General features: G+C 35.8%; 1 protein-coding gene across 1 annotated transcript in view; it reads left to right on the top strand.

Annotated features, from left to right (window-relative positions):
* The window catches only part of tweek (transmembrane protein KIAA1109 homolog tweek), an 806203-nt gene that overhangs the window by 358837 nt on the left and 420283 nt on the right, over positions 1-27083 (top strand). The window contains 2 exon segments of the mRNA XM_090388226.1: positions 6863-7105; positions 26043-26165. Coding sequence (XP_090244352.1) covers positions 6863-7105; positions 26043-26165 — 366 coding nt within the window.

Raw genomic sequence — 27083 nt, 5'->3', positions numbered from 1 at the left:
ACGTGGCGGGGCTGGAAATCTGGGAGAAGAAAGCCACCCTCCCAGGGCAAAAAGGAGCAAAGATGGACAAAATTAAACAGTCCACTTATGGATCTTTTGATCCAGACCTAGATAGACATGATCGAGATCATGATGACACAACATCCCATGCTAAACGACAAAAAAAAGAAGGAACGGATAATACTGTACCTCTCTTTAATTCTACACTCCTCCACAGACCAACCATTGAGTAAGCTTTCCCCATTTTTGATACAAAAATGTCTTGAAAATGTGGCTGGCCCTCCAAAAATGGTTAGGCGACTGAGATCCGGAGACTTATTAATTGAAATGACCGAACGTAGACACACTGAGAGACTGTTAAAAGTATCTACCTTTGGTGGAATTCCCACGAAGGTTACCCCACATGCCACCTTAAACTCCTCTAAAGGGGTAATATCAGAGTGGGATCTTTTAAACGTATCGGAGGATGAACTTGTCCAGGAACTACAAGATCAAAATGTGACACACGCAAAAAGAATCGTCATCAAAAAAGATGGAGAGTCTGTCCCTACTCGGACAGTGATACTCACATTTAAAACACCGAACTTGCCTACCACTATAAAAGCTGGTTACCTTAGGTGTCAGGTAAGACCTTACATCCCGAACCCAGTCCGGTGCTTTAAGTGCCAAAAATTTGGCCATTCGCAAACTGTATGCAGGGGAGTTTCTGTCTGCCCAAATTGCGGGTCCTCAGATCACAATCAGAGTGAGTGTTCTGCTGCAAAAATGACGTGCGCGAACTGCAATGGTGACCACCCGGCATATTCCAAAATTTGTGAAAAATGGAAAACTGAAAAAAAAAATAGTACAATACAAGGTCGAAAACAAAGTCAGCTACCAAGAAGCAAGAAAACTAGTTTCACCTACTATAAACAAAAATAGTACCTATGCTAATGTAGTAAAAAAATTCCAAACAGTCTCCACTCAAACAGATGTCACAGTTCCCATTACCAAGTCAATTTCTGATTGGGCTAGAACTGTCCTCTCTCTGAGCAACAACCAAGTGTGCATAAACAACAACCCAAACTCTCAGACCAGGCAAATAACACTCCTCTGACAATACCAGCTGCATCTCCTCCTCAGATATGTGCTAATACATCCGATATTACAAACTCAAAATCAAAGAAAAATACCCAGGACATAATCATGGATACAGATGGGACAACTATACATGAAGAACCAATTTTAGAAATCTACGCTGAAGAAGAAATGGATACTGGTCGACCAGTTTTCAAAAAAGACAAATCAAAATTGGAACGAAATAAGCCATCCACCCTCAAAAAGCAGTCAGATATAGCTCCATCAACTAAACATAAATAATGGCCTGTGTTTTACAATGGAACTGCAGAGGCTTTCGTTGCAACACAGATGACATCCATGCTTTAATTAACCGGTATTCTCCAATTGCTCTTTGTCTTCAGGAAACTTACCTAACCTTACAAATTTCTCCTTCGATAAAGAATTATTGCCTTTATCGAAGAGATCGTAATAGAACAAATGCTGCCCATGGTGATGTAGCAATCCTAATAAATTCAAATATCCCAACTAAACATATTCCACTTCAAACTGAAATAGAAGCTATCGCTGTTCATATAACTCACTGTATTTCAATGACAATTGTCTCAATTTACCTACCACCAAACCATACTTACTCCTTAAAAGACCTTGAAGATCTCTTCATACAGATACCTCCACCCCTCTGTATATTAGGAGATTTTAACAGGCACCACCCCTTATGGGGGCGATCCTAAACTAGATAGACGGGGTCGACTAATTGAAAGCTTTCTAGAGTCGCAAAATTTTACCATACTCAATACTGGTGCACACACTCACATACAACTCCCAACTGGACACACCTCAGCAATAGATCTCTCAATTTGTTCTCCAGTCCTGGTCCCAAGCATAGAGTGGCATGTTTCAAATGATCCTATGGGCAGTGATCACTTTCCAATCATATGCAATTTTTTAATATCAAAGACTCCTTCAAACAAACCCCGCAGGAAATGGAAATTTGTTCGGGCAGACTGGGCAAAATTTCGGACATCAATCTCTCTTGATGAGGAAAAAATCCAGCTCCAGAATATTGATAATGTGACAGACTACATCACGTCACATCTTCTAAAAGTGGCCAAGGAGATAATACCATTATCAAATCCCCCTGGTCGCAAGCATTATAATTACTGGTGGAATGAGGAATGTACAAAAGCAAAGAAAGCAAAAATTAAAGCCTGGAATTTATTTCGGCGATGTCCAACCACAACCAATCTCATTAACTATAAGAAACTAAGAGCAAAAGCATGATTTGTACAAAGGCAAGCCAAGAAAGAATCCTGGACCCGTTTTGCATCAACCTTTAACAGAAACACTGATCAGAAAACTATATGGAAAAAAAATTAGACAGTTATCTGGTAAGTTTCCTACTATACCTTCTCCAATTCTCTCCTGGAAAGGACAAGATCTATCCAGTCCCTTAGATATTGCTAATGCTTTGGGCAGTACGTTTGCTGAAATCTCAGCAGCATCAGCCTTTTCTACATCATTCAAACGAATTAAAAACACCAAAGAAAAGCATTCTATAAACTTTCACACTGCCCGCCTTCTTTCATATAACAAACCTCTGCGATACTCTGAACTTTTGCATGCTATTAGAACAGCCCACAATGGTGCTGCAGGGCCAGATGGGATTTATTATGTAGTGCTACAACATCTTGATGACAAAGCTTTGCGCTTGCTGCTGGTTTTTTACAATCGTATATTTTCAGAAAATGTTTTTCCAGCTTCCTGGCATCACTCTACTGTTTTGGCACTTCTAAAGCCTGGGAAAGATCCAACCAACCCCCATAGCTATAGACCGATATCTCTCTCAAGCTGCCTCAGCAAAATCCTAGAAAAGATTGTCCACAGAAGACTCGTCTGGATCATTGAGTCAGAACATCTAATGAGCCATAGTCAATATGGCTTTCGTAAAAATAGGTCGTGCTTAGATCTTATGGTCAAGGCTGAATTCGCCATTCGAAATGCCTTCATTAAACATGAACATCTTGTAATGGTTTCAATAGATATAGAGAAGGCTTTTGACACCACCTGGCGGCATGGCACACTTGGTGATCTATACGCCCTTGGTCTGCGGGGCAACCTTCCTATATTTATTCAAAACTTCCTATGTACTAGATCGTTTCAAGTTCAGTACCAACATGCTCTCTCTACAACATTCATGCAGGAAGGTGTTCCACAAGGATCAGTACTGAGTGCCACTCTGTTTGCTCTTAGAATAGATTCTATTACAAGACAGCTTCCAAATTCAGTCGAAACTTATCTTTATGCAGATGACCTCTCCATCTCCTGCCATTCTCAAAATATGAGGTCTATTTTTTTTTTTTTTTTTTTGATAGTTGTTGGCGCATCGGCTTCTGTGGCCATATTGCATCTCCCAAGGTTTTTGCAGTACTTTGATCCAAGCCCGAGGCAGGAATCGAACCCGCGACCTTTGGGTTGCCGGGTAGGTGCTTTACCTACTCGGCTAGCCCGGTCGGCTATGAGGTCTATTGAACGGCAGCTTCAGATATCACTAAATAAAATACAACAGTGGGCTAGCATCAATGGCTATCGGTTCTCGCAGCAGAAAACAGTTGCAATTCATTTTTGTAGGCAGCGCAAACTTCATCCAGATCCCGAACTTCAGATTTCTAATGTCTCCATCCTGGTCACTAATAATATCAGATTTATAGGATTAACCCTTGCTAACAAGTTAAATTTTATAGACCATATTAAAAATGTACGTACTTGCTCTCTAAAAAAGTTAAACATTCTCAAAGCTTTATCCGCCCAAACACGGGGTGCAGATCGTACTTCTCTGCTTCGGCTATACAGGTCATTAATCAGATCCCGCCTTGATTATGGAGCTCCCATCTATGATTCTGCCAGAATGAGCGCATTACGCTGGCTTGATCCCATTCAACATAGTGCTTTGAGGATTGCACTTGGTGCTTTTAGAACGTCGCCCAAACATAGTCTCTATATTGATGCTCATGAGCCCCCATTATTGTTACGTAGAAAAACACCGTTACTAAAGTATGCCGTTAAGATACAAAGCTGTGCCTCGCATCCGATTCAGTCATACTTGTTCAATCCACCACTAGAAAACCTCTTCAGAAATAAACCTAGCATAGTAAAGCCAGCTGGTCTTCGTCTCCTTGAACTGATGGAAGTTTGGAATCTTTCCGTTCATTCCGTACAACAGGTAGCAACCTGCTGTCAACCACCATGGGCTTCTCTTCCTCTAGTGACTTGTGACACTTATATCTGCCAATGGGGAAAAAGACATTTTACAAGCATCTAATATCATACAACTTCTTGCAGTTCACACTCAAAGATATAGTGATTTTTCCCCAATTTATACAGATGGCTCTAAATCACATTCAAACGTTGGAGCAGCTGCAGTGTTTCCGAATACCGTTATTTCAGTATCCCTTCCATCTGAATTCAGTATCTTTTCAGCTGAAATATATGCAATTAAACTGGCCTTACAAAATCTCTGTGCTGATCGATCTTTAAAATCAGTTATTTACACCGATTCGCTTAGTTCAATCATGGCTTTATGTAATTTCTCAGATAAAGTTCACCCTGTTATAGAAGAAATACGAAGCATATTACTAAAAATTGAAGAACGCCACCAACAGGTCATCTTCTGTTGGATTCCAGCACATTCTGGTATTTTGGGCAATGAACTGGCTGATAAAGCCGCAAAAAATCCAACTAGCTTAGACTTAACTAATACCCCTGTTCCGCCATCAGACTTTGCATTAGCTATTCAAGCTGCATGCTTGTCAGAATGGACAAAAATCTGGCACTCTCAAACAAATAATAAATTCTTTCAATTTAAACACAATCCAAAAAATTGGCGCTCCAGTATCTGTACATCAAGACTAGAAGAAGTAGTCTTATCAAGGGCAAGAATAGGTCATACCCATCTAACCCATCTTTATTTACTTAGAGGAGACGATCCACCACAGTGTCCACATTGATTATATAAATTATATAATAATTTATATAATCAATAACCATAGATTATATAAATCTGACTGTTAAACACATACTCATTGACTGCCCCTACTATAGACAAGACAGAGCATCAACCCTGCTATCACTGGTAAATCTTAATAAACCAATAACTTTAGAGAATCTCATTGGTGACAAGGCAAATATTTTCGAATTTTTCAACTTTCTGAAGCAGATTGGACTTTTTAATCTTTTCTGATTTTATAAAAATTTTTTGATTTCCCTATAAAAAAAAATGAATAGGCGCATTATAGCCATAGTAGCTTATGCGCCATTAAACGCCCATAACAACAACAACTTGTGTATTAACATTAATAAAAATAGAGAAAAAGTTACTTTGTAAACTTGATATTTAATAGTAATAATACTAAAATACATTTAATAATAATGTTCAAAAATACCTGTTTAAAGCTGTAATGAATGCAGGAAGTCATTTGAGGCACGAACGTAAAGCATTCTTTATTTTATATTAGAATCGCTGATCTCATGGTATGAGAAAGCACAAGGGAAAATGAGTGGTGGGGAATTCCGAGTCCATTTTCTTATTTATAGGGCAAAAAATGGTTTTCGTGATGGTTTGAAAAATATCACTTAATGACTATATTCCATAAATAAAAAGACAAATGGGTCTGGTACGCTGGTTTGGCATTAAATCAGGTTCATTTGCAATGAAAAATTGTATATTTAGTAATTCACAGATATGGTGTATGTTGTCTTGTAGGGATGGCACTTCATGGAGGGATTTCCCTATTAATATTTAATGGGAAGATTAGTTCAGAAGTATTTGTTGGCACTTTATGGGGTGGTGCTATATAGGGGATGTTATATCAAGGTTTGACTACTTTAAATTTCACTCTATTCAGAAAATCTTTTTATTATTATGTTACCTAATAAATAATAAAAAAATTAATAATAATATTATTATCTTACCTGTATAAATCTTCAAAAGCTTGGCAACTTTCCCATTTTCATATATAAACAACTTTATTTATGCTGGGAAATACTGCTGTGCATTTATCAATGAAAAACATCTGTTGGCATTTGTATATCCAGTGCTTATTGTTAGGAATCCTGAAAAAAAAAAAATTTCTTGCTTTCTTGCTGGCATATCCTCATAATTGAATTTAGCAAAACTTAAAACTTTCTGAATAATCTTATTTAAGTTTGAAAAAGTGTTTATAAAGTTTGCAGGTTTCATTTAATTTTTTTAAAATTTTCCATCTGAAAAATATCTAATTTCATTAAGAATGTAAGTGTGCAACACTATTAAAAAAATTCTATTTCCTAATTTTTTTTATCTCTTCGTTGTTCTGTTTATTTGTTATCTGCCATGTTGTGATATATATCACTAGCAATAGTACAGTGGCAGATATAAGGCTTGTCTAATGCTAGCAAGCAGCAAATACAGTCATGTTTTTCAATTATGTTGCATGAAAAATGAAGCACGTGCTTAGGTAAACTCAAGTAAAGTGATTCAGTTGAAACATAAACATAAAATTGATTATATTTATCAATACTTCTAAGTAAATCAACACAGATATAATACAAATACAAGTAGATTTTTAAAAAATGCAAGAAGGGGAAATAGTACTCGGGTGGGTGAGTGAGTCATAGTATAAATAATATTAATCAACAGCTCATTAAGTTCATTCTCAAAGTTTATTAATCAGTTCCTTTCTTAACAAATAAACTATTAGCAATAATTGTAATAAGGGAGAGATGCCACTTATTACAGTTGTATCAAAAATGTTTAATCATTCTACAGGTCCCACCTTCTGAAAGTAACCTTCCATCATCAGCAAGTGTTGATCTTCCTCCGGTTCATATTTCTGCTGAATACATTCAAGATCCAGCAACTACAACAAATAAGATTGAATCTTTTACTGATGGTGTGGTGTTGTGTCAAGGAAGCTATCTGAGTGCATTGGCTGAAATTGGTTCATTTGAACACAGTCTGACAACAGACTTACTAAATCATCTTGTATTAGTGCAAAAAGTTTTTATGAAAGTAAGTTTTTTTTTTTTTTTTTTTTTTGTAATTCTGTAAGATTAGCTGCTTTATGAATAAATTGTGTAATAGTTAGAGGTTTAGTTCCAATATAGTTACAATTTCCAAAAGCAAATGAAGTAATGATAGTAATTTTTCTAAACAGTGTCTATCACTGTTTGACATGGATAGCTAGTTTAAATTGGAAAATTAAATTATTTTCTTAATGCAATTGGAATCAGCTACCTACATTTTATTTATTCCCACATGCCTTTTTTGAATTAATTTGTTATTGATTGAAGTGGAATCCTTTATTATGCAAATTTTTATGCAACAAAAGTATAAATATAACGGTATCAAAGAATTAAAAAAGGACTTCACAAAATGTTTCAAATGTTTATATAAGGAAAATATGAAAGCTAATAATGAATTACAAACCTGATGTTGAAAGAGAAACTGTAATTTTTTTGATAATTATTGAGCAGATTTATATTATTAGATTAATGAACAGATTTATAGTTACAGTACTAGCTTACAACTTCGAAGTAAGTTGTAAGATTGTAGGCTGAACGTGTGACAGACAGCAAGGAGCATGGTAGCATTACTATAGCATAATTTAGTTCTATCTCATGGACTAGTAAACTTATATTCAGACTGGTTTAGAAGAAGGAAGTAGAATTAAATGAGCTATTATTAAAAAAAAAAAAAAAAAACATTCTTTATGGATGTAACTGTAGTAAGGGCTTGCAGGAAATGGAACACCCTTCTGATATGAAGCAGAGTGAGTTTGTAAGTGAGGGATCATTGATTGACTTTTAGCATTAATACAGGCATATACTGCTAGAAAGCAAGGTTATACAGTATTGGCAAAAAAAAATCACTTTCCATTTCACCCATCCATTCACTCCAAACGTTTGTCCAGTTCTTCCTTGAATTTATTTAAGCTATCAACTTTCACGACAAACTTCCATCTGTTGTTAGAATCAACAACAGATGAAAGCTTGTTGTGTTCCGGCAATCAACCACCCACTGGCTAAAGGCAAATTTCTGTGCATCTATTCAAAATTCAAATTGAGTCAAATTCATCTATTCAAAATTCAACTGAATTTCCTCAGTTTGAACTTGTGCTCTCTCAGTTTCATAATCTGAACAAGAGGAAGATTCCCATCAGCATTGAGCAGGTTTGAGCTTGAATGATACACCTCAATCAGACGGTCTAACAGGTGTCTAGTCTCCAGATGCTGCATATTGCAGAAGTTAAGCCTTTCTTTGTAAGAGCACTCCTTTGTTTCCTCTCAACAATTGTGTTTCCTTTCTCTGTACTCGTTCTAGTAGCTCAACATCTTTCCTAAAATGAGGCCCCCAGACCTTTACACAGAACTCAAGGTATGGCCTGACCATTGCCTTATACAACAAGCTAATCATCTCCTTATCTCTGCTAGCAAAATTCCTGTATATCATTGACAAGAACTCCGTGACCTCTCTGGCAAAAAACTTCATATCTGACTGCACAATTACTCCCCAGATCTTTTTCATTTTCTACCACCTTGAGTGTAGTACTGCACAGTTCGTACGTTACCTTGCTACCCATATGTTAATATTTTGCATTTGTCAAACTTTAGTTGCCACCTCTCAGCCCATCTGCCCAACCTTTCTAGATCGGCGCCTCCGTAGCCAGGTGGCCAGGAGCAGCAGTGCGTAGCACATGCTTCTTGATTAAACTGGGGTTCGAGCCTGTGAGCCACCAAATACGGAGGATGCGGAAAGGTCAGGGAATGACCATCGCATATCCCCGGTGCAATACAGCCTTAGTTGCTAATGCTCCTAAAAACCAAATAACAACAACAACAACCTTTCTAGATCCTGTTGCAGTAGCATACTGTCATTAACAATGACAGTATGCTGCTGCAACATATACCTTCATCAGTATCATTGATAAATAAACAAAACAACAATGGCCCCAACACTGAACCCCGAGGGACACTAATAACATTAGTTCATGAAGAACAGTGTCCATTGATTACCACTGTCTGTCTTCTGTCACTCTACCATCCTTTACCATTGTAGCAACTTGCCCTTAATGCCGTACTGCTTCAATTTGTACAGTAGTTTTCAATGTGCAACAGCATCAAAAGCTTTCTTGAAATCCAAGTATATGATATTAAAATTATTTTTTACATCCAGTTCCTCTGTGATCACATCATATAGTATCCAATCAAATTGGTCAAACAAGACTTCCCTTTAACAGACCCATGCTCTGTCTCAACTAGAACTTAGTCAGTCTTGTCTAGATGATCCTGCAATGCTTCTTTATCTGGTGACTCCGTTATTTTCCCTGAACAGAAGTTAAACTAACAGGTCTGTAATTACTCGTGTCACCCTTTGTCCCCCTGTTAATTGGGGATACATCTGTACATCTCCATTCCTTGAGGAACTCCTCTGAGTCCAAGGATGCTTTCATAATTATGGCTACATGCTTGTTTACTTCCTTTGATGCCCCCTTTAATATAACTGGACAGATCCCTTCCACCCCAGGTGTCTTACTTACATTTAACTTCAACAATTTCTCTTGCACGTTGCTGTCAGTTATTAAAAAATTATTTAGCTCCCTGTTAGAGTTTGATAAGCATCTGGCCTCCACTTCCCTACAGAATTCCTCATGTGTGAATGTAGATGCAGAATACTCATTCAGTTTGTCCACTATCTGCGCAGGATCATCAACAGTCGAACCATCAATATCAAGTGGACCAATCTGATTCATGCTCTTCTTTCTAGAGTTTACATAAGTAAAGAAGTGTTTGCTGTTTTTCTTTGCATCCTTTGCCAAAGATTTCTTATAAGCTGCCTTCTCTTGCCTAATCTCCTTTGTGAGTTGATTACAGACTAGCTTATTACCATAGGCTTCTATGTTGCCTGATAATTTATATGCATTCCATGCATTTTTCTTCTCTGCCACAGGTGTCATTAGATCATCTGACATCCATTTAGGCCTAAAACGTGAACAGTATTTCTTAGTTGGCATGAAAAGCCTAGTAGCTTTCAAGGTTAATTCCTTGAATGCTTTCTATTTAGAACTTGTTGTTGGCAGTGTCATCAAAATCTTTAAGTACAGTCATTCCCTGACATGTAAGGGGTGCGTTCCATGAAACTCTATATAAGTTGAATTTTAGCTCAGCACTCACAACTATGTGCACAGAATTTGATTGAAGCAAAAAAGAAATGCCTGATAAACATGTAAATAGAATTATATATTTAATTATCTCATGAGCAGGAAAAATTTCAAAAGTGTACTCCCAAAAGTGTGCAATTACAAACATTTTACTTTAACATTTGTGGATACCAGTGCAATGCTTGAACATGTTAAACCACCTGCTGCTTGCCACGAAATTGGCTTGGGGTTCACCATACTTATCCTTAATATCTTCATAAATACTTCTTGCTTTTGCTTGAATGGCCATTAAATTCAGGGGCACTTGCTTCTGAATGTGGTTTTCCATCCATATTATTAATAGCTTTTCCATCTTCAATATAGCACGTGAACACTGTTTTGTGATCATTGATCTTAAATTCATTGATCCTTTAACTTGTTCTTTTATACACACACACTCCTTTAAAATAGTATTCACTGTTTAAGCAGCAAGACCTAATTCCCATGCAATTAAACTTTGTCCTGCTTTGCACTTCTCATTCATTTTCATCTTCATTTCTAAAAAAAATTTGTTTTGTTTCCTAGCACTACCACGACTTGCATTTTCCATTGGTTGCTTTCCCATCATCATTTTAATAAGTAAATAGGAATGAAGAGAAGATTCTAAAAATTTATTTATGTTTTTTATATGATTGAAGATTTCAGAAAGGGAAACACATTTCATCATAATAATGTAAAAACCCACACAATTCCAGTTATCGGTATTATCGCAAATGCAATAAGATCGAGTTTTCTGCCCATTTATAATATATTTCACCAACGGAAAAGTGCAATAAACTGGAAAGTGCAAATTGTTTTATGGTTGTGACCTCCAGAAATGTGCTTTAGCATATGTTCCATTATAACAATCAATTCAAAATTGATTGTTATAATGGAACATATGATAATGATGAAAGTGTGGTGCATTCTATGGCCGGACCACGTAGCCCTTGCTCTTAGCCAATAGTAACATTTGTAAATGTGTTGGCCACATGTTTTGTTTTTGCATCCTTTAGTTAAAAGTGATTTTTGTGTTGTGCTTATTTGATGTAAATTTATATAAAACTATAGTTTCCATTAGAAAAATAACCTTTTTTGAGAGTTAAATAGCTTAGTTATATAGTGAAAATTTCCAATTCTGCATTGCTTATATCTGTGTGAAAGCACTTCTTTGATATCTCAACAGTATTTGCCTTTGATGTCTTGACCAGTACATCAAATTTATTTACTATACTCCTAGTATTGGTACATTCAAGTATACCTGCACATGTTCTTGCTCTTAGTTACCTAACACAGCCCATGTATTTACTTGCTCCATAAATCCCTCGCTTTCCGAACTGCTGCTTTTTCTGATTAGAAGCTGTGCAAGAATCACTTTTATATGATTGCGGCTACTGTTGATCTATGAATCCTCCCCCACAAGCTAGCAGTTTTCCACCCACCTAACACTGCCTCCATAGCATCAGCAAATATTCTTGCACCCTTTCTATTTAAGTATATCCCATCCCTGTAGAAGCAGTGTCTCCTGCTAACAAGCACAGACCATGCTGAGAAAAATTCTACCCCTTGCACTGTCTCTCTAGGGCTGAATTAATTGACAAGGCTCTCATCATATACTCCCTCCTATCGTGTCTGGGCAATATTGCAGACACTTCCAATTTAACCCTAACTCATGACTTTTTTTCGAATATTGACCTGTACTTGTTAAGTAAATCTGCAGATCTACTCTTATTGTCATTAGTGCTAATGTGTCCAATAGTACACGTTGGCACTTTTGCATCCTTAAAAGATGATATTTGCTCTACAACATCATCAACTTTTTCCCCTGGCAGACATACTCTGGTCCTATTTCCCCTATCCTTTTTGCACAATGTATTTCCTGTCTCCCTGACCGAGTTACCGACAATAACTAGTTCCTGTGGAACCAGTGCATTCTGCCTTAAAGATTGCTACTGGGTTGCCTGAAACACAAGAGTGAGTTCTGGCATTAATTTAGGCAGCTGAGAGCTTGATGGGTCCCAATTTAATTCGTTCAAGGGCATATATCCTACTCTTGAAACTCTGTTATCTTGACACTCTCTGTGCCTAACACACACAAAGACATCCTCCTTGGCTAGATCATGCCCTGTTTCAGAAATGTCTGCAAACATTTCACAATTTGCACATTTTTTTAGGCTGTGATCTGTTGGAGAATTGCTCCCTTCAGTTCTCCCCTGAGCCACTGTACTACTGCTACTTTGTGCCCATTGTTTTGCTGCTCTAGTCTGGGGCACAATTTCCATTTAAATACAACTTAATTGATTAACAATGAAAATTAATAAGGTTTATAAATTTAATTGATTAATTAACAATACTACACTAAGCTAATAGATTCCTAAATGCAGTGATATGCAGCTCTATCTAGTTTTAGTTTATACCTTACGCTGTCAAATTCGGGACAAATTATCACAATGTTACATTTGTTATATCCTTAGCTAAATGCAAAAATATATGCCCAACAAGTGATGGGGAATTATAATTTAATTATAACAAAATTATCCAACTAATGCCATCCTAATTGATTTGAACTTAGAGCTACCTATTTAACACAATTAAAAAATTTGAATTCCCCTACCACTCACTCTATAAGAATGCTGCAAGATTTGAATAATACAAAGGTTCTGTGTGTATTAGGTAGTAACCTACAAAATATCTAGCTAAATTAAAAAATAAAATAACAAGCGTGACTAGGACTATAAGATATAGAGTAAAAAAAATATGTGGAGGGCCTAAAGTCTCAACTTTATTAGACATTTGGACAGACAACTTGAGTAGTCGAGACCCACTAATTTTTGTAAAATCGGACAAATGCTAATAATTTATTGTAATTTTTCCTTGTAGAGGATCTGTGATCTCATTATGAATTTAAAATTAACTTTGTGGATTTTTTTTGAAAAGGGTAGGTTAGCTATTTTTGGAAATTTTAGAGGAATGTTAAATTTTAGAAATATTATATATTTTATTTTAAGGCAGAAGAATTCTCTTAACTGGGGTTTTCTTCAGGAACAGCTGCATCCGGGTGAGGTATAATTTAGAAGGTGCTGAAATTGCAATTATATGGAAGAAGGACAAAGGAAAAAAAGCCAGCCTTTGTCCTAAATCCTAATGGTTTTTTTTTTTTTTTTTGGCTGATGCTATATAAGCTTGCTTTCTTGCATCATATGCCTCAACTGATGCTAATGTACAGTGAACCCCTGCTTTATGATATTAATCCGTTCCAGTGACACCATTGTATCATGAAAATTTCATAATGTTGAAACCAATAACAAATTGTTATTTTGTAATTCATTTCAAGACCTTTGGAAGTTGAAAATTTCACTGTATAAGTAAGCTATTTATCTATCTAAAAGGTAATTTTTATATTGGAAATTGTACTATTGAATAGTCAGTGATTTTGCACCATGTTTTGTTTGTAGTGAACTGTTCAAGTCGATAATTGGCATCGTTTTAATTGTATATCATTATGAATCAACCTTCACAACAAATTGAACGGACTGCTTTGAATAAGTAATGCTTCACCAGTGGAGAAGACTAATGTTATTTATTCTCTGTTGATACAGCCACCCAGACAGCACCGTTTTGGAGCCTGTTGGCTTACTCATCAGTGGGTGAGCAGGTACCCTGTTGTTGCAATAGTGACAACCCAGTTATGAAGTATAAGTGGACAGCATGAGAGATGCCTGATGGTGTGTAATAGTATAAACTAAGGCAATTATTTTGCATGAAGCAATGGGACTATGCTTAAGATTCACTATTGAATGATGTGTGCCGTGCTCTTTGTTATCGATTGCTTATCTTTTTTACTGTTTTAAATTTTACAACAAAAAATATGTCAGTAAACAGAAATATCATTTAGTTAGCATGTACATATTACAATTGTAATTAAGCTAAATATGTAAGCGAAAATTTATTTTTATTTTGCTAACCTGTGGAAAATATTCTTCTGATTTTAACGTACTATTTATTATTTTGTTAATTGGCAAGGCAATAAAGCATAAATTTGTGCTTCATATCTTTACTTTTATTTTATAGCCTGTGGATAATATAACTCCTATTTTTGCTTATTATAATTGCCATTTAATAGAATTAAAATTCAATTCTCAAATGTGATCACAGTGACTGGCGCTTTCCACATGTACAGTGAACGGAGAGTCCATCGTAAAGCAGGGTTTTACGATAGGCTCTCCATTTTCAATATTTGGAAATTTTATTACCCAAAAACATGATATATTTAACATTATTAATAAACTACATTTAAATACTGTCAACAGATTAGATCAGGTTCCCAACTGTGTAATATTAGTTGTAGGCTGTTATATCATAGTGTGCTTCTCTTTCTGTTTGATCCTTCAAATTAATCAACAATGTGTACCTAAAGTTTGGAACTTGAATTTCTTCTTTTTCAAAGACATATCCTGTTGATGTGAGATCGTTAAATTACAATTAATTCTGCTGGATTGTGAAAGCCTTTGAGAAGTCAGTGTTAGAAGTGCTTACTTTTCATGTCCTTGGTGATTGTGCCCAGATGGCATTCATTATGTATTAAAGAATAAATCAACTGTATCCTGCCTCGCCTGGCTTATCTGTGAAGTTTATAGTACACAGAGCTGTAAATGCAGTTTGTGTACATTTTTTAATGGCCTGATCATCTATTATCATCTATCTACATTCAACTTGGCTCTAATCAAATCTTTATTATATTATGGGAAGTTTTTTTAATTTAATTTGTAATCCTTTATTGGGGCTAATTAAGAACTTGCTTGCTAATAGAACTCTTGTTTTTATGGATGATGATATATATCTTTGTGTCTACTGGTGCTCACATTTCCCAAGGTAGAAAATTTTTCCATTGTCCCCCTCTCTCCTCATAAGAACTTTTGTTCACATTTGAACAATATGTATTGTACCTTTTGTTTCTAACTGTTATCTATTACAAAATCCAATGCTGTTATCAATAATATTAATTGTTGTTCATATCTGTCTATCCATAATTAATTTATTGATTATTAATTATTCTGAGACTTGTAATTTACACTATAACTGGTATATTTGGATGTCTTCATATTCTTTAGATGTCTTCATATTCACTCTCATTGTGTATAATGATTGTGATGTCATCTGCATATGCTGAATGGGTTATTTTTAGGTGAGGCTCTGGAAGTAGCATTCATTGAGATTGTAGATTGGTGGCAATTTTTTTCAGGAATGGTTCTATGCCTAATGTGTAAAGTTTCCCAGAGAGTGGGCAGCCTTGTTTTATCTCTCTGGAGCATGGCAAGGTTTTTATTCGAGCTTTTTATTCGGTTTCAAGCAGAATTTGGCTTCTTTGTGTAGCAGATGGATTATTTGGATGATGTAGGGTTCATATCTGAAGGCTTTCAGGGTTTCAAAAAGGTAGTTCTGCTCTACTTTGTCGAAAGCCTTTTCCTGGTAAAGGCTAATTAGTGCCAGGTATTCCTGTTGGCTATTTGCAGTAGAGAGGAGGTCATGAGTCAGATCAAGATTGTTGTGTATTGATCTTCCTGGTATGTTTATTGGTGATCAATGATATCAGGTAGAGTGCATTTAAATCGGTTGGCAATGGAAATTATTTTGCAATCTGTATTCATTAAGGACATTAAAATAATCCAGTAGATTTTTATCAAAATATCTGATTGGCTCATCTGTAGAGCTGATCCTATCCATTTCTCAGGAAACATAGTTGGCACACAGTAGCAATTAGCAGGGTAGCCATCATGTTGGAATCACATTGTATAGCACCTGGCCAAGAGCATGTTAGTATGTCTGGAGGTATAGTAGTTAAAAATGAGGTGCAATGCTCCCATTCAGACTATTGAGAAGTATACAGGTGTCTCAAAAAAATGTATGCATACTTTGATGATCAATAAAGTCCATGTTTATTTATTTAATGCTACTCTAATAATTTAATTGCATAAAGCAATTTAGATATGTGGCACATCATTTCAAATGTTCGAACTGTTTGCTATTGGCTTCCAGGCACTGCTGATATCTTTAGAAACATCCATCAGTTTCTCTCTCTAGAGATTGTTGTACATTTTTATTCAATAGCTTGCCCTAACTCTCCAAGTGTTGAAGGTTTCGTGGCATGTACTCATCTTTTAGGTAATCTCACAAGTAAAAGTCAAATGAAGTTAAGTCACGTGAACATGGAGGGTATTCAAACGCTACTTCTTCATCCGATCCATCTCTTTGGAAAAGTTTCATTAAGATAATTCCTGACATAATCGTCATCATCAGCCATTTTCAATCCATTGCAGGATGAAGGCCTCTTCAGAAACTTTCCAGTTCCTTCTGTTTTGTGCAATGGCCATCCATTTATTACCCACAAACTCATGAATTTCATCTATCCATCTCCACCGTTGTCTTCCAGGTTTTCTTCTAGCTCTTCTTGGGTACCATTCTGTTATTTTCTTAGTCCATCTGTCATCATGTCTTTGAGCTATGTGTCCTGCCCAAGACCATTTTAGTTCTTTAGTTTTGATAAGAATGTCCTTTACTTGAGTTTGCTGCATAATCCATGTGTTTCACTTTTCATCTAACAGTCTGATTCCCAATATAATTCGTTCCATTTTTCGCTGTGTAGTTCTCAGCTTCTCTTCCATTCTTTTGGTGAGTGCCCAAGTTTCATTTCAATAAGTCATGGTGGGGAATATACATTGGTTCATTATTTTACGTTTCAGACAAACTGGTATATTGCTCCTCAAATGTTCTGGTATATTGCTCCTCAAATGACTATATTTCCTGAATGATATCCATCCAAAATTTACTCTTCTCTTGACTTCCAGCCATTTATCATTATTACAGCTAATAATTGTCCCAGATAAGTATATGACTTCACCTTTTCAATTACTGCTCCTTCAATCATTATGTCCCTTTTTGTGGCATACTTGTTCATCATTACTTTTGTTTTAGCAATATTCATTTTTAGTTCAAAATTCTTACTAACTTTGCATAACTGATTAAGATTTTCCTCTAATAATTTTGGGATTGTGGCTTATGACCACAATGTCATCTTCAAATCGTAAATGGTTTAGGTACTCTCCATTCACATTGACTCCTTTGTGCGACCAGTCTAATCTTCTGAAAGCTTCCTCAAGGGAATATCTCATATCAAGACACAATATCTCAACTTCGGAGATATTGTGTCTCCATGTCGAACTCGTTTCTCAATTTTAAATTTGCTACTGTCTATGTCTAGTCTAATAAAGGAGGTAGCATTCTCATATATTTTCTTCAAAATCATAATATATGGGGTACCTATGCCTTGTCTTTCCAGTGCCCAAAACATTGCCATTTGCTGTTTGGAGTCAAATGCCTTTTCATAATCCACAAATGCCAGGCATAATGGTGTTTTATATTCATTTGCTTTCTCCATTAGCTGTGATATTACATGAAGGTGATCCATAGTTGAGAATCTTGTCCTAAAGCCAGCTTGCTCTTTTGGTTGATTCTCATCAAGTATTCTTTCTAATCTGTTAGTAATGACCCTTGTGAACAACTTGTAGATGTGGAATAACAATCTAATTGGTCTATAATTTCCAATTTCTGATTTATCTCCTTTCTTATGCAGCAAAACTGTGATTGCATTATTCCACTCTTTAGGTGTCACACCTTTTCTAATGCATTTTGTGAAGTCTTGCCAGTTTTTGTGTCATGTCCCTTCCTCCGAATTGTAACAACTCTACATTGACTTCATCTTCCCCCGGGGCTTTCTGATTCTTCATTTTCTTCAATGCATGTTCTACCTCATCAGGAAGGATATCGGGTATGTCACACGTGTTACTAATTTGCAATCCATCTTCCCCATTGCTGGCATCATTCCCTCGCTCCTTGTATAATTCTCTATAGTTGTCTTCTGCTATTTGAATTATACCCTCTCTGCTATTTATAAGTACACCATCGCTATTCTTCAGTTTCAGTATGATTTGTCTTTGTGTATTAATGCTCATGGCTGCTGATTTAAGTCCTCTTTTTTTCCCCTTAATGCTTGTTCTACTTTTCTTGTGTTAAATCTTATGTCCTCTCTGAGTCGCTTTCTAATAGCTTTGAAAACTCAGTATACTCAATTTTCTCCTTGTCAGTGTTTATCTTGCTCTTCATTTGTCACGGCGCCTCCGTAGCCAGGTGGGAAGGAGCAGCAGTGCGCAGCACACGCTTCTTGATTAGACCGGGGTTCGAGCCCGTCACCACCAAATACGGAGGATGCGGAAAGGTCAGGGAATGACCACCGCATATCCTGGAGCAATATGGCCTTAGTTGCTAATGCTCCTAAAAAAAAAAAAACCAAAACCAAACCAATCATTTGTCATATTCAGTTCATCACGACAAGTGTTTCTTGACAAATTTTTTCTCTTCTTTGGATTTCTTTTTACCTATATGTTTCTTGGGCTTCATCACTTTCAGAAAGTTGTAATATTCCTCATCGGTATCTTGGTCCCAGTCAGTCTGCAGAAGCTCAAACTTGTTCTTAAGTTCCAGTATATATTGCTTTTTCACCTCTTCTGTTATCTCAAAGACCTTTGTATTATTTACTCGAGTCAGTTTTTTCCTTCCTTTTCTTACATCTATATCAAGTGTGCATCTTACCATTCTGTGATCACTTCCAACATTTACCTTGTTCAGGACGGTAACATCATTCAAGATATATCTTCTGTTAGTGAGGATGAAGTAGATTTCCTTAGATGTTAATCCATTTGGACTCTTCAATGTCCACTTCCCGTTCACCCTTTTCGTTAAAAAAATTTTTCAAAATTTGTTTCATGATGTCAGGAACTACTGACATCATGAAACAAATATGGTGGTGGTCTATCTTGTTGAAAATAAGTCCTCATATAGCTGACGCATTATGGTCACAGTTGATGTCTGAAGCATGTTGAGTTACAGATCTCCAGTAACTGTTCCATAAAATAAATAATAAATAAATAAATAAAAGAAGAAAAAAAAGAGGATCCTACAAAACCGTTAGATGATAAACCACACACCATACTGGGATTTCTAGTAAATTAGCATTAGTAGAGGCACCCGATGCAAGAAAGCAAGCTTATGCAGCATTAGCAAAAAAAAGCTCCGATTTCACCCTTCCATTCATTCCAAATACCTGTCCACTCAGCCTTAAATTTATTTAGGCTATCAACTTCCACAACAAAAGATGGAAATCTGTTCCACCAATCAACTACCCACTGGCTAAAGGAAAACTTCCACACATCTATTCTACAACTGTCTTTCCTCAGTTTGAATTTGTGCCCTCTCAGGTGATTATTCTGAGCAAGAGGAAGAATCCCATCAGCATTGAACGTGCTCAAACCATTCAAGGCTACATATATCTCAATCAGATCACCTCGCAGGTGCCTAGTCTCCAAACACTGTTTTTCTGCAAAACTTGTCTTTCTTCATAAGAGCAACCCTTTGTTCCATTCACTAATCTTGTTGCCCTTCTCTGTACTCATTCCAACAGCTCTACGTCCTTCTTAAAATAAGGCCTCCAGCCCTGTATGTAATACTGAAGGTGGGCCTGACAATCTCTTTATACAAGGGGATAAAAACAATTACCACCAGGTCTTTTTCATTCTCTACCTCTGTCAGTGTAGTACCACAGAGTTGATACTTTACTCTGGGGTTACTGCTTCCCATATGTAGTACTTTACATTTGTCAATGTTAAACTTCATTTGCCACCTCTCAGCCCATCTGCTCAACTTTTCTAGCTCCGGTTGCAGCAGCATGCTGTCATTACTGTCATTAACAACTCTGCCAACCTTCATATCATCTGCAAACTTGGACATTAAACCTGATATACCATCATCAATATCATTTATAAATACAGAAAACAACAATGGACCCAACACTGAACCCTGAGGGGCTTCACTAATATCATTAGTACACAAAAATCAGCATCCATTGATTATCACTCTCTGTCTTCTCTCACTCAACCATCCCTTTATCCATAGCAGCAATTTGCCTCCAATGCTACATCACTCAAATTTATGCAGCAGTCTTCCATGTGCAACAGTATCAAAAGCCTTTCTAAGATCCAAATATATGAAATCAAAGTTATTCCCTGCATCCAGCTACTTTGTGACCACATCATAGTATGCAATCAAATTGGTCAGACAAGAATTCCCCTTAACAAATCCATGCTGTGTCCTGAGTTATAACTGAAGTTTTGTCTAGATGATCCTGCAGTGCTTCTTTAACCAGTGCCTCCATTAATTTTCCTGGAACAGAAGTTAAACTAACAGGTCTATAATTACTTGATGCCCTTTGATCCTCCTTTCTGAATGGGGATCACATTTGCATATCTCCAGTCCACAGGTACCTACCCTGTTTCCAAGGTTGCTCTCATAATTATGGCTAAGGGTTTGCTTACTTCCTTTGCTGCCTTCTTTAATATAACTGGATAAATCTCATCCACCCCAGGTGCCTTTCTTATGTTTATCTTCAACGATTTCTCCTCCACTTTCCTCTCAGTTGTTACAAAATCATCTAGCTCACTGCCAAAGTTTAGTTCACCTCCGGGATTCCCCTACATGAATAACTCCTCATGTGTGAATGTAGATGCAAAGTATTCATTTAGTTTGTTAGCTACCTGAGCAGGATCATCAACAGTTGAACCACTGATATCAAGTGGACCAATCTGATTCATCCCCTTCCTTCTAGAGTTTACATAAGTAAAGAACTCTTTGCTGTTTTTCTTTGCATCCTTTGCTAAAGATTTCTCATAATCTGCCTTTGCTTGTCTAAGCTGCTTTGTGACTTGGTTACAGACCAGCTTATATCTGTTGTAGACTTCCATATCACTCATTAATTTATATGTATCCCATGCATTTTTCTTCTGTGACACATGTCCCATTAGTTCATATGATATCCATTTAGGCCTAAACCTTGAACAGTATTTCTTAGATGGTATGTAAAGCCTAGTAACTTCCAAGATTAATTCTTTGAATGCTTTCCATTTTGAATCTGCTGTTGGTAACATCATCAGTTGGTCCCACTGTATAGAAATTAAGTACTGTTTTAGACCTCTGTAATCACCTTTATGAAAGCAGAAACCATTCCCTTTACCTTTTATGGTATTTAGCTCTTTGAGTAAATCTCACTTCAGCACACTGTGGTCATTGGTACCTAGTGGTTCCTTTATCTGCAGATTCTTAATGCATGAGAATCACTATTGATAATCAGATCAAGAGTATTACTCCCTCAAGTTGTCTCCAGAACATGCTGATATAGAAAACAATCATCCAAAAAATCCACAAAAGCCTTGCTAGTTGTGTGAGTGACCAACCCACAAATTCCAGTCAATATCTGGGAAATTAAAATACCCCATTATAAGGCTCTCTGATTTACTGGCCCACTCTATTTCCCTGTTTACAGTTTTTTATTATAATCATCAGAGTCATTAGGCCTATAACACACTCCTACTCTCAATTTTGATTTCCCAGTGCTTATGTCTCACCACACTGACTCGACTGCACTGTCCAGCAATGTTGGCTGGCTGTACCTCCTTGGATTTTATGTCTTTCTTAGCTAATAGCATAACCCCACCTCCCTTCCTATCCTGTCTTTCCTTTCTGTACATATTGTACTCCAAAATTCCAGTTCTGCATTCCTTATATCTGTGCGACAACACATCTCTGATATCCCAACAGTATCAGCCTCTGATGTTTTGACCAACACAAGGACACTACTTGTGTTAAGGACACTACGTTGTTAAGGACACTACTGATGCCATGCTGCTGCAACAGGATCTTGAAAGATTGAACAGATGGGCTGAGAGGTGGCAAATGAAGTTTAACATTGACAAATGTAGAGTGCTTCACATGGGAAACAGCAACCCCAGAGCAACGTATCAACTCTGTGGTACTACAATGACATTGGTAGAGAATGAAAAGGACCTAGGAGTAATTGTGCAGGCAGATATGAAGTTCTCTGAGCAGTGCAGACGGGCTGCAAGAGTAGCTCATGGTGTCTTGTCAATGATATACAGGAATTTTTCTAGCAGGGATAAGGAGGTGATTATTCCCTTGTATAAGGCAATGGTCAGGCCACATGAAATGAGGAGGCCTCATTTCAAGAAGGTTGTAGAGCTGCTGTAATGAATACAAAGAAGGGCAACAAGATTAGTGAATGGAACAAAGGGTTGCTCTTACAAAGAAAGGCTTATGTTTTGCAAATTACAGTATCTGGAGACTAGGCACTGGCAAGATGATCTGATAGAGCTGTATAAAGCCTTGAATGGTTTGAGCATGCTCAATGCTGATGGGATTCTTCCTCTTGCTCAGAATAATCACCTGAGAGGGCATAAATTTAAATTGAGGAAAGACAGATGTAGGATAGATGTGCGGAAGTTTGCCTTTTGCCAGTGGGTAGTTGGTTGGTGGAACAGATTTCCATCCTTTGTTGTGGAGGGGTGAAATGGGAGCTGGTTTTTTTTTTTTTTTTTTTGGCTGATGCTGCATAAGCTTGCTTTCTTGCATCCTATGCCTCTACTAATGCTAATGAGTCATGATTTAGATTTAATTTCAATGAAATTGAATTTCAGTATAAAATTATAACCCTAAACCTATATCCCAAACGGCGCCTCCGTAGCCAGGTGGGCAGGAGCAGTAGTGCATAGCACACGCTTCTTGATTAGACCGGGGGTTCGAGCCCGTACCCACCAAATACGGAGGATGCAGCAGGTCAGGGAATGACCACCGCATATTCCCAGCCCGGATAAAGGGTGAGGGTTGGCATCAGGAAGGGCATCCGGCCGTAAAAATTGCTTGCCAAAACAATAAAAAACGCTGACCCCATATATAATGGGAAAAGGCAAGGATAAAAAAAAAAAAAAAAAAAAAAAACCTTATATCCCAATGCAGTTATAACACTATCTATGTGGTTTTTTTTTTTTTTTTTTTTTTTTTCAGTATAGAGTATTATCTCTGCGTTTCGTTATATAGCTTCCGTATCAGGTTATGTATTAATTGATAATGTTACGTTTTTAAAATCTAAGTCTTCATTTAGTTAAAAAAGTACAAAACAAGATTAATAAATTTTTCTGATTAATCGATAATACTATATACTATTCTAAGTTAGCGCTATCTAGTATGGGATATAACGTATTATGTAACAATGACTGCAATTTACGAACGGTATATCCACGGACACTAAGCATTAATTAATTTCCAAAATCTCGCTATCTAAATTCAGAATAAACCAATTCTTGACTAGGTCTATAAGCTGCTTATAGAAAATAATTTAATATAACAATTAAGTTAATTAAGTGGCTGAATATAGCTAAAAACTGATTTCGCCAGAGCTGCAAAACTTGTAAAGCACATGGATTGGATACTGTTACTGATACTAAGTAATAACTTACAAAATCTCTATCAAAGTTAAAAATTAAACTAAGTATCGTAACTAGGAATATAAAGCTACTCTATAAAATAAGTTACTATACCAATTTAAGTCAATAAAACAGCAAAAGTTAAAAAAAAAATTCCATTTCTGGATCTGTAAAAATTCCTGCACAAAGCTTCTTGTATGCTAAATTTACTTGATGTTCGACACAAACATGTACATTATCAGTAGACAAGTATGTGCAGTGTGGTGATTGATTGTGCCATTTAACTTGAATGTAGCTTCATCAGACCAAACAGAAAAGTTAACAAACTGTGCCCCATTTGCTACTTTTGTCTGAAACCACTCACAAAACTCAATTCAGCAATTGGAATCATCTTCGTTCAAGTCATGTGCTAATCTTGAAACATAACATTTCTACCTTGCATTTTTTAAAATTTGATTTATGCTTCCCTTGCTGATTCCTGTTTCACAAGCACATTGCCTTATGAATTTTCTTGTGATTGTGCAAATTGTTATAAGACCGAGGGTGATGTTTAAGGTTTTGTCGATATCTGACGTTTTCTGCATGTGTATATATATATATATATGAAATATGAAAACGAAGAAGTGGAAAAAAAGGAAAAACAGGAAAAACAGTATTTATATGTATATATATATATATGTATATATATGTATATGTATATATGTATATGTATATATATATATGTGTGTATATATATATATGTGTGTATATATATGTGTGTATATATATATGTGTGTATATATATGTATATATATGTATATGTGTATATATATGTATATGTGTATATATATATGTATATATATGTATATGTGTATATATATATGTATATATATGTATATGTGTATATATATATGTATATATATGTATATGTGTATATATATATGTATATATATGTATATGTGTATATATATATGTATATATATGTATATGTGTATATATATATGTATATATATGTATATGTATATATGTATATATTTTTTTTTTTTTTTGCATCTTTTACAATACCATTGGCTTCAAATTTATTTTGAGTATGTAAAATGGTCTCTTGGAATTTCTGTTGCAATTTCATGTCTCCACTGTCTTTTGACTTCAGCTACATTTTCATATTTCAGTACCACTTCAGCACAAATTTATGCTGATTTATTGCAGAAATTTATTGCTCAAATGTAAGTTGTTGGGTCTACATTTTAGGCACAAACTATTAACTGAAGGAAAAAAAAAAAATAGAAAAACAAAAGGTTATTGATTTATGAATTTTCAAAGGGTGTATATCTTGTATATACTATGCAACTTAATTATTAGATTAGAGTGAAATAAATAAACATGGAATTCATTGACCATCAGTATGTATACATCTTTTTGAGACACACTGTATTATGACAGCTTGAAATTCCCTCTCCTGTGAAGCATGTGTTATCACTTTACAGGATTCACTTGCAAAACTGTCTATTGTTGCAGAATTCGCTCACTTACAGTAGGATATACAATGTTCATAACCAGCAGTTCATAAGCAAGATCTAAAACACTACAAAAGTGATACAGGCACATAGTTCATTCTTAACCATCCAGTTTGTATGTACTTATTAGACATCAAATCAGATGCCTCTGCTTCTTCATCAGGCATTCATCATTTCAAACATGGCTTAGCTCTGCACCAAATATAGGCACAATGATTATTGGGGCATGATGTAGCATTATGATGTTGGCATAAGGATGCCATTCACTTTGGTTTGTTGCATATATGTGTTAGTGGAGCCATGCACACTTCGTTGAGGTATGTGCTGCAGTATTTGTTAAATGAGTATTTTGTCTATAAGGATCATCTCCATGATTCACTTATCCTCTTAATTCACAAGTTGGAAAAGCTCCCTTTGAAATTTTCAAGAGCTGATATGTTGCAACTGTCAAGAATATGATTTGCATATTGTGTCTTATCTGTGCATGTATGATTTGCATGGAAATCACATGCTTTCAGACTACCTTTTTAATGCAAACCACTCATCCCAGAAGTGATATCATCAATCTTTAATTGCAGATATCTTGTTAAATAAGTTAGATACAAAAAAAAAAAAAAAAAAAATGTTCAAAATGTTATTCATTTATTTTTGACCAAGGAATCATTTCCTGTGCTGATTATTCAGGATTAATGAAACACCTTATATTATCTTTTCACTGAAGCTTTCTAAAATCTTTTTGGAAATAGTACTAGAGTGTAGTATCAAAAAACAAATTTGTAATTCGTTTCATTTGTTTTTGGTCCTGTGATTCTTAATAATTTAATATAATGAGAATATCATTGTAATGTATTTTGTAACAATAAAACTATTTCAGTATTGTTTTTTTATCTTAGGAGCTCAATGAAGTTGTTCAGAAAATGTCTGGCAGTGATAAACCTGTACCTCTATGGGGAGAAGAAGAAAAAAGTCCCTTAAGGCCTCGTAGACTTCTTTTTTCTCTTTTACTACGACTGAAGGTTTGTAATGCTTGATATAGTTTACTTAACATTATTAATTTTTTTTTTTTTTTTTTTTATAATTAAAATTCTTCTTAAATTGAAGATGATGAAGATAAAGGGTGTCATAAGTATTTCTAGAGAAAACTTATGACACCCTGTCAATATTTCAAGAGAAAGGAGAAGATTGGTTTACATATTGATTACACAAGAACAAATCAAAACTGCATTTCAACAAATGTTTTCCAAGATTATTTTTTAAAATTTCTTTTCTTCACATATTGACAATCTCTTGTCATTGGGGATTAATTTTATAAAATTCATTGGGGAGAATGTTTTCTAAACCTCTAAAGATATAGATTTATGACCAGCTGTGTATCTTTTTCTTTTAAATAACGATGTTAAAAAAAAACCTGCAGGCCTTGGTGGACCTCTAAATGGGTACATAGTTGCCTAACCATTTGTTGTGGAATTTTTCTTATGAAATTTTCTTCTCGATTGACCTTCGATTTCATGCACTAATAAGGGGAAGGGTTGTCCGAAAAACCCAGGAGTCTGAATTTTCCGAATGAATAATACTATTACTATTATTAGCCATATGGTGCAAGGAAGCCCGAGGGTTGTGCTGCACTAGCCAAAAAAAGAATTCTGAGTTACCCTGAGAGAGAGAGAGAGAGAGAGAGAGAAAGTCAGAAGTAGAAGGGAATCACCAAGAAAGAGAAGAATGATGATATCCAGCTCAGGACCCTGGGTGTGCCAAGCCCATACTTACCAGATATGAGCCCCTGAATATTTAACGAAACAACTGTATAGTACCCTAAAGGCTTAATTGTCAGTACTCACCTCAGTTATATTTAATGTGGAATAGGATTAAAAGTAATTTAGAATATAGATTAAAAATAATAAATAAGGACAAAAATATTAAAAGATCTGTGGTTA

The sequence above is a fragment of the Mastigoproctus giganteus genome, chromosome 2 (assembly GCF_048544385.1).
Source record: "Mastigoproctus giganteus isolate SK-2022 chromosome 2, ASM4854438v1, whole genome shotgun sequence".
Classification (NCBI taxonomy): domain Eukaryota; kingdom Metazoa; phylum Arthropoda; class Arachnida; order Uropygi; family Thelyphonidae; genus Mastigoproctus; species Mastigoproctus giganteus.
The sequence above is the reverse complement of the archived record's forward strand: the minus strand, read 5'-3'. Positions and strand labels throughout refer to the sequence as shown.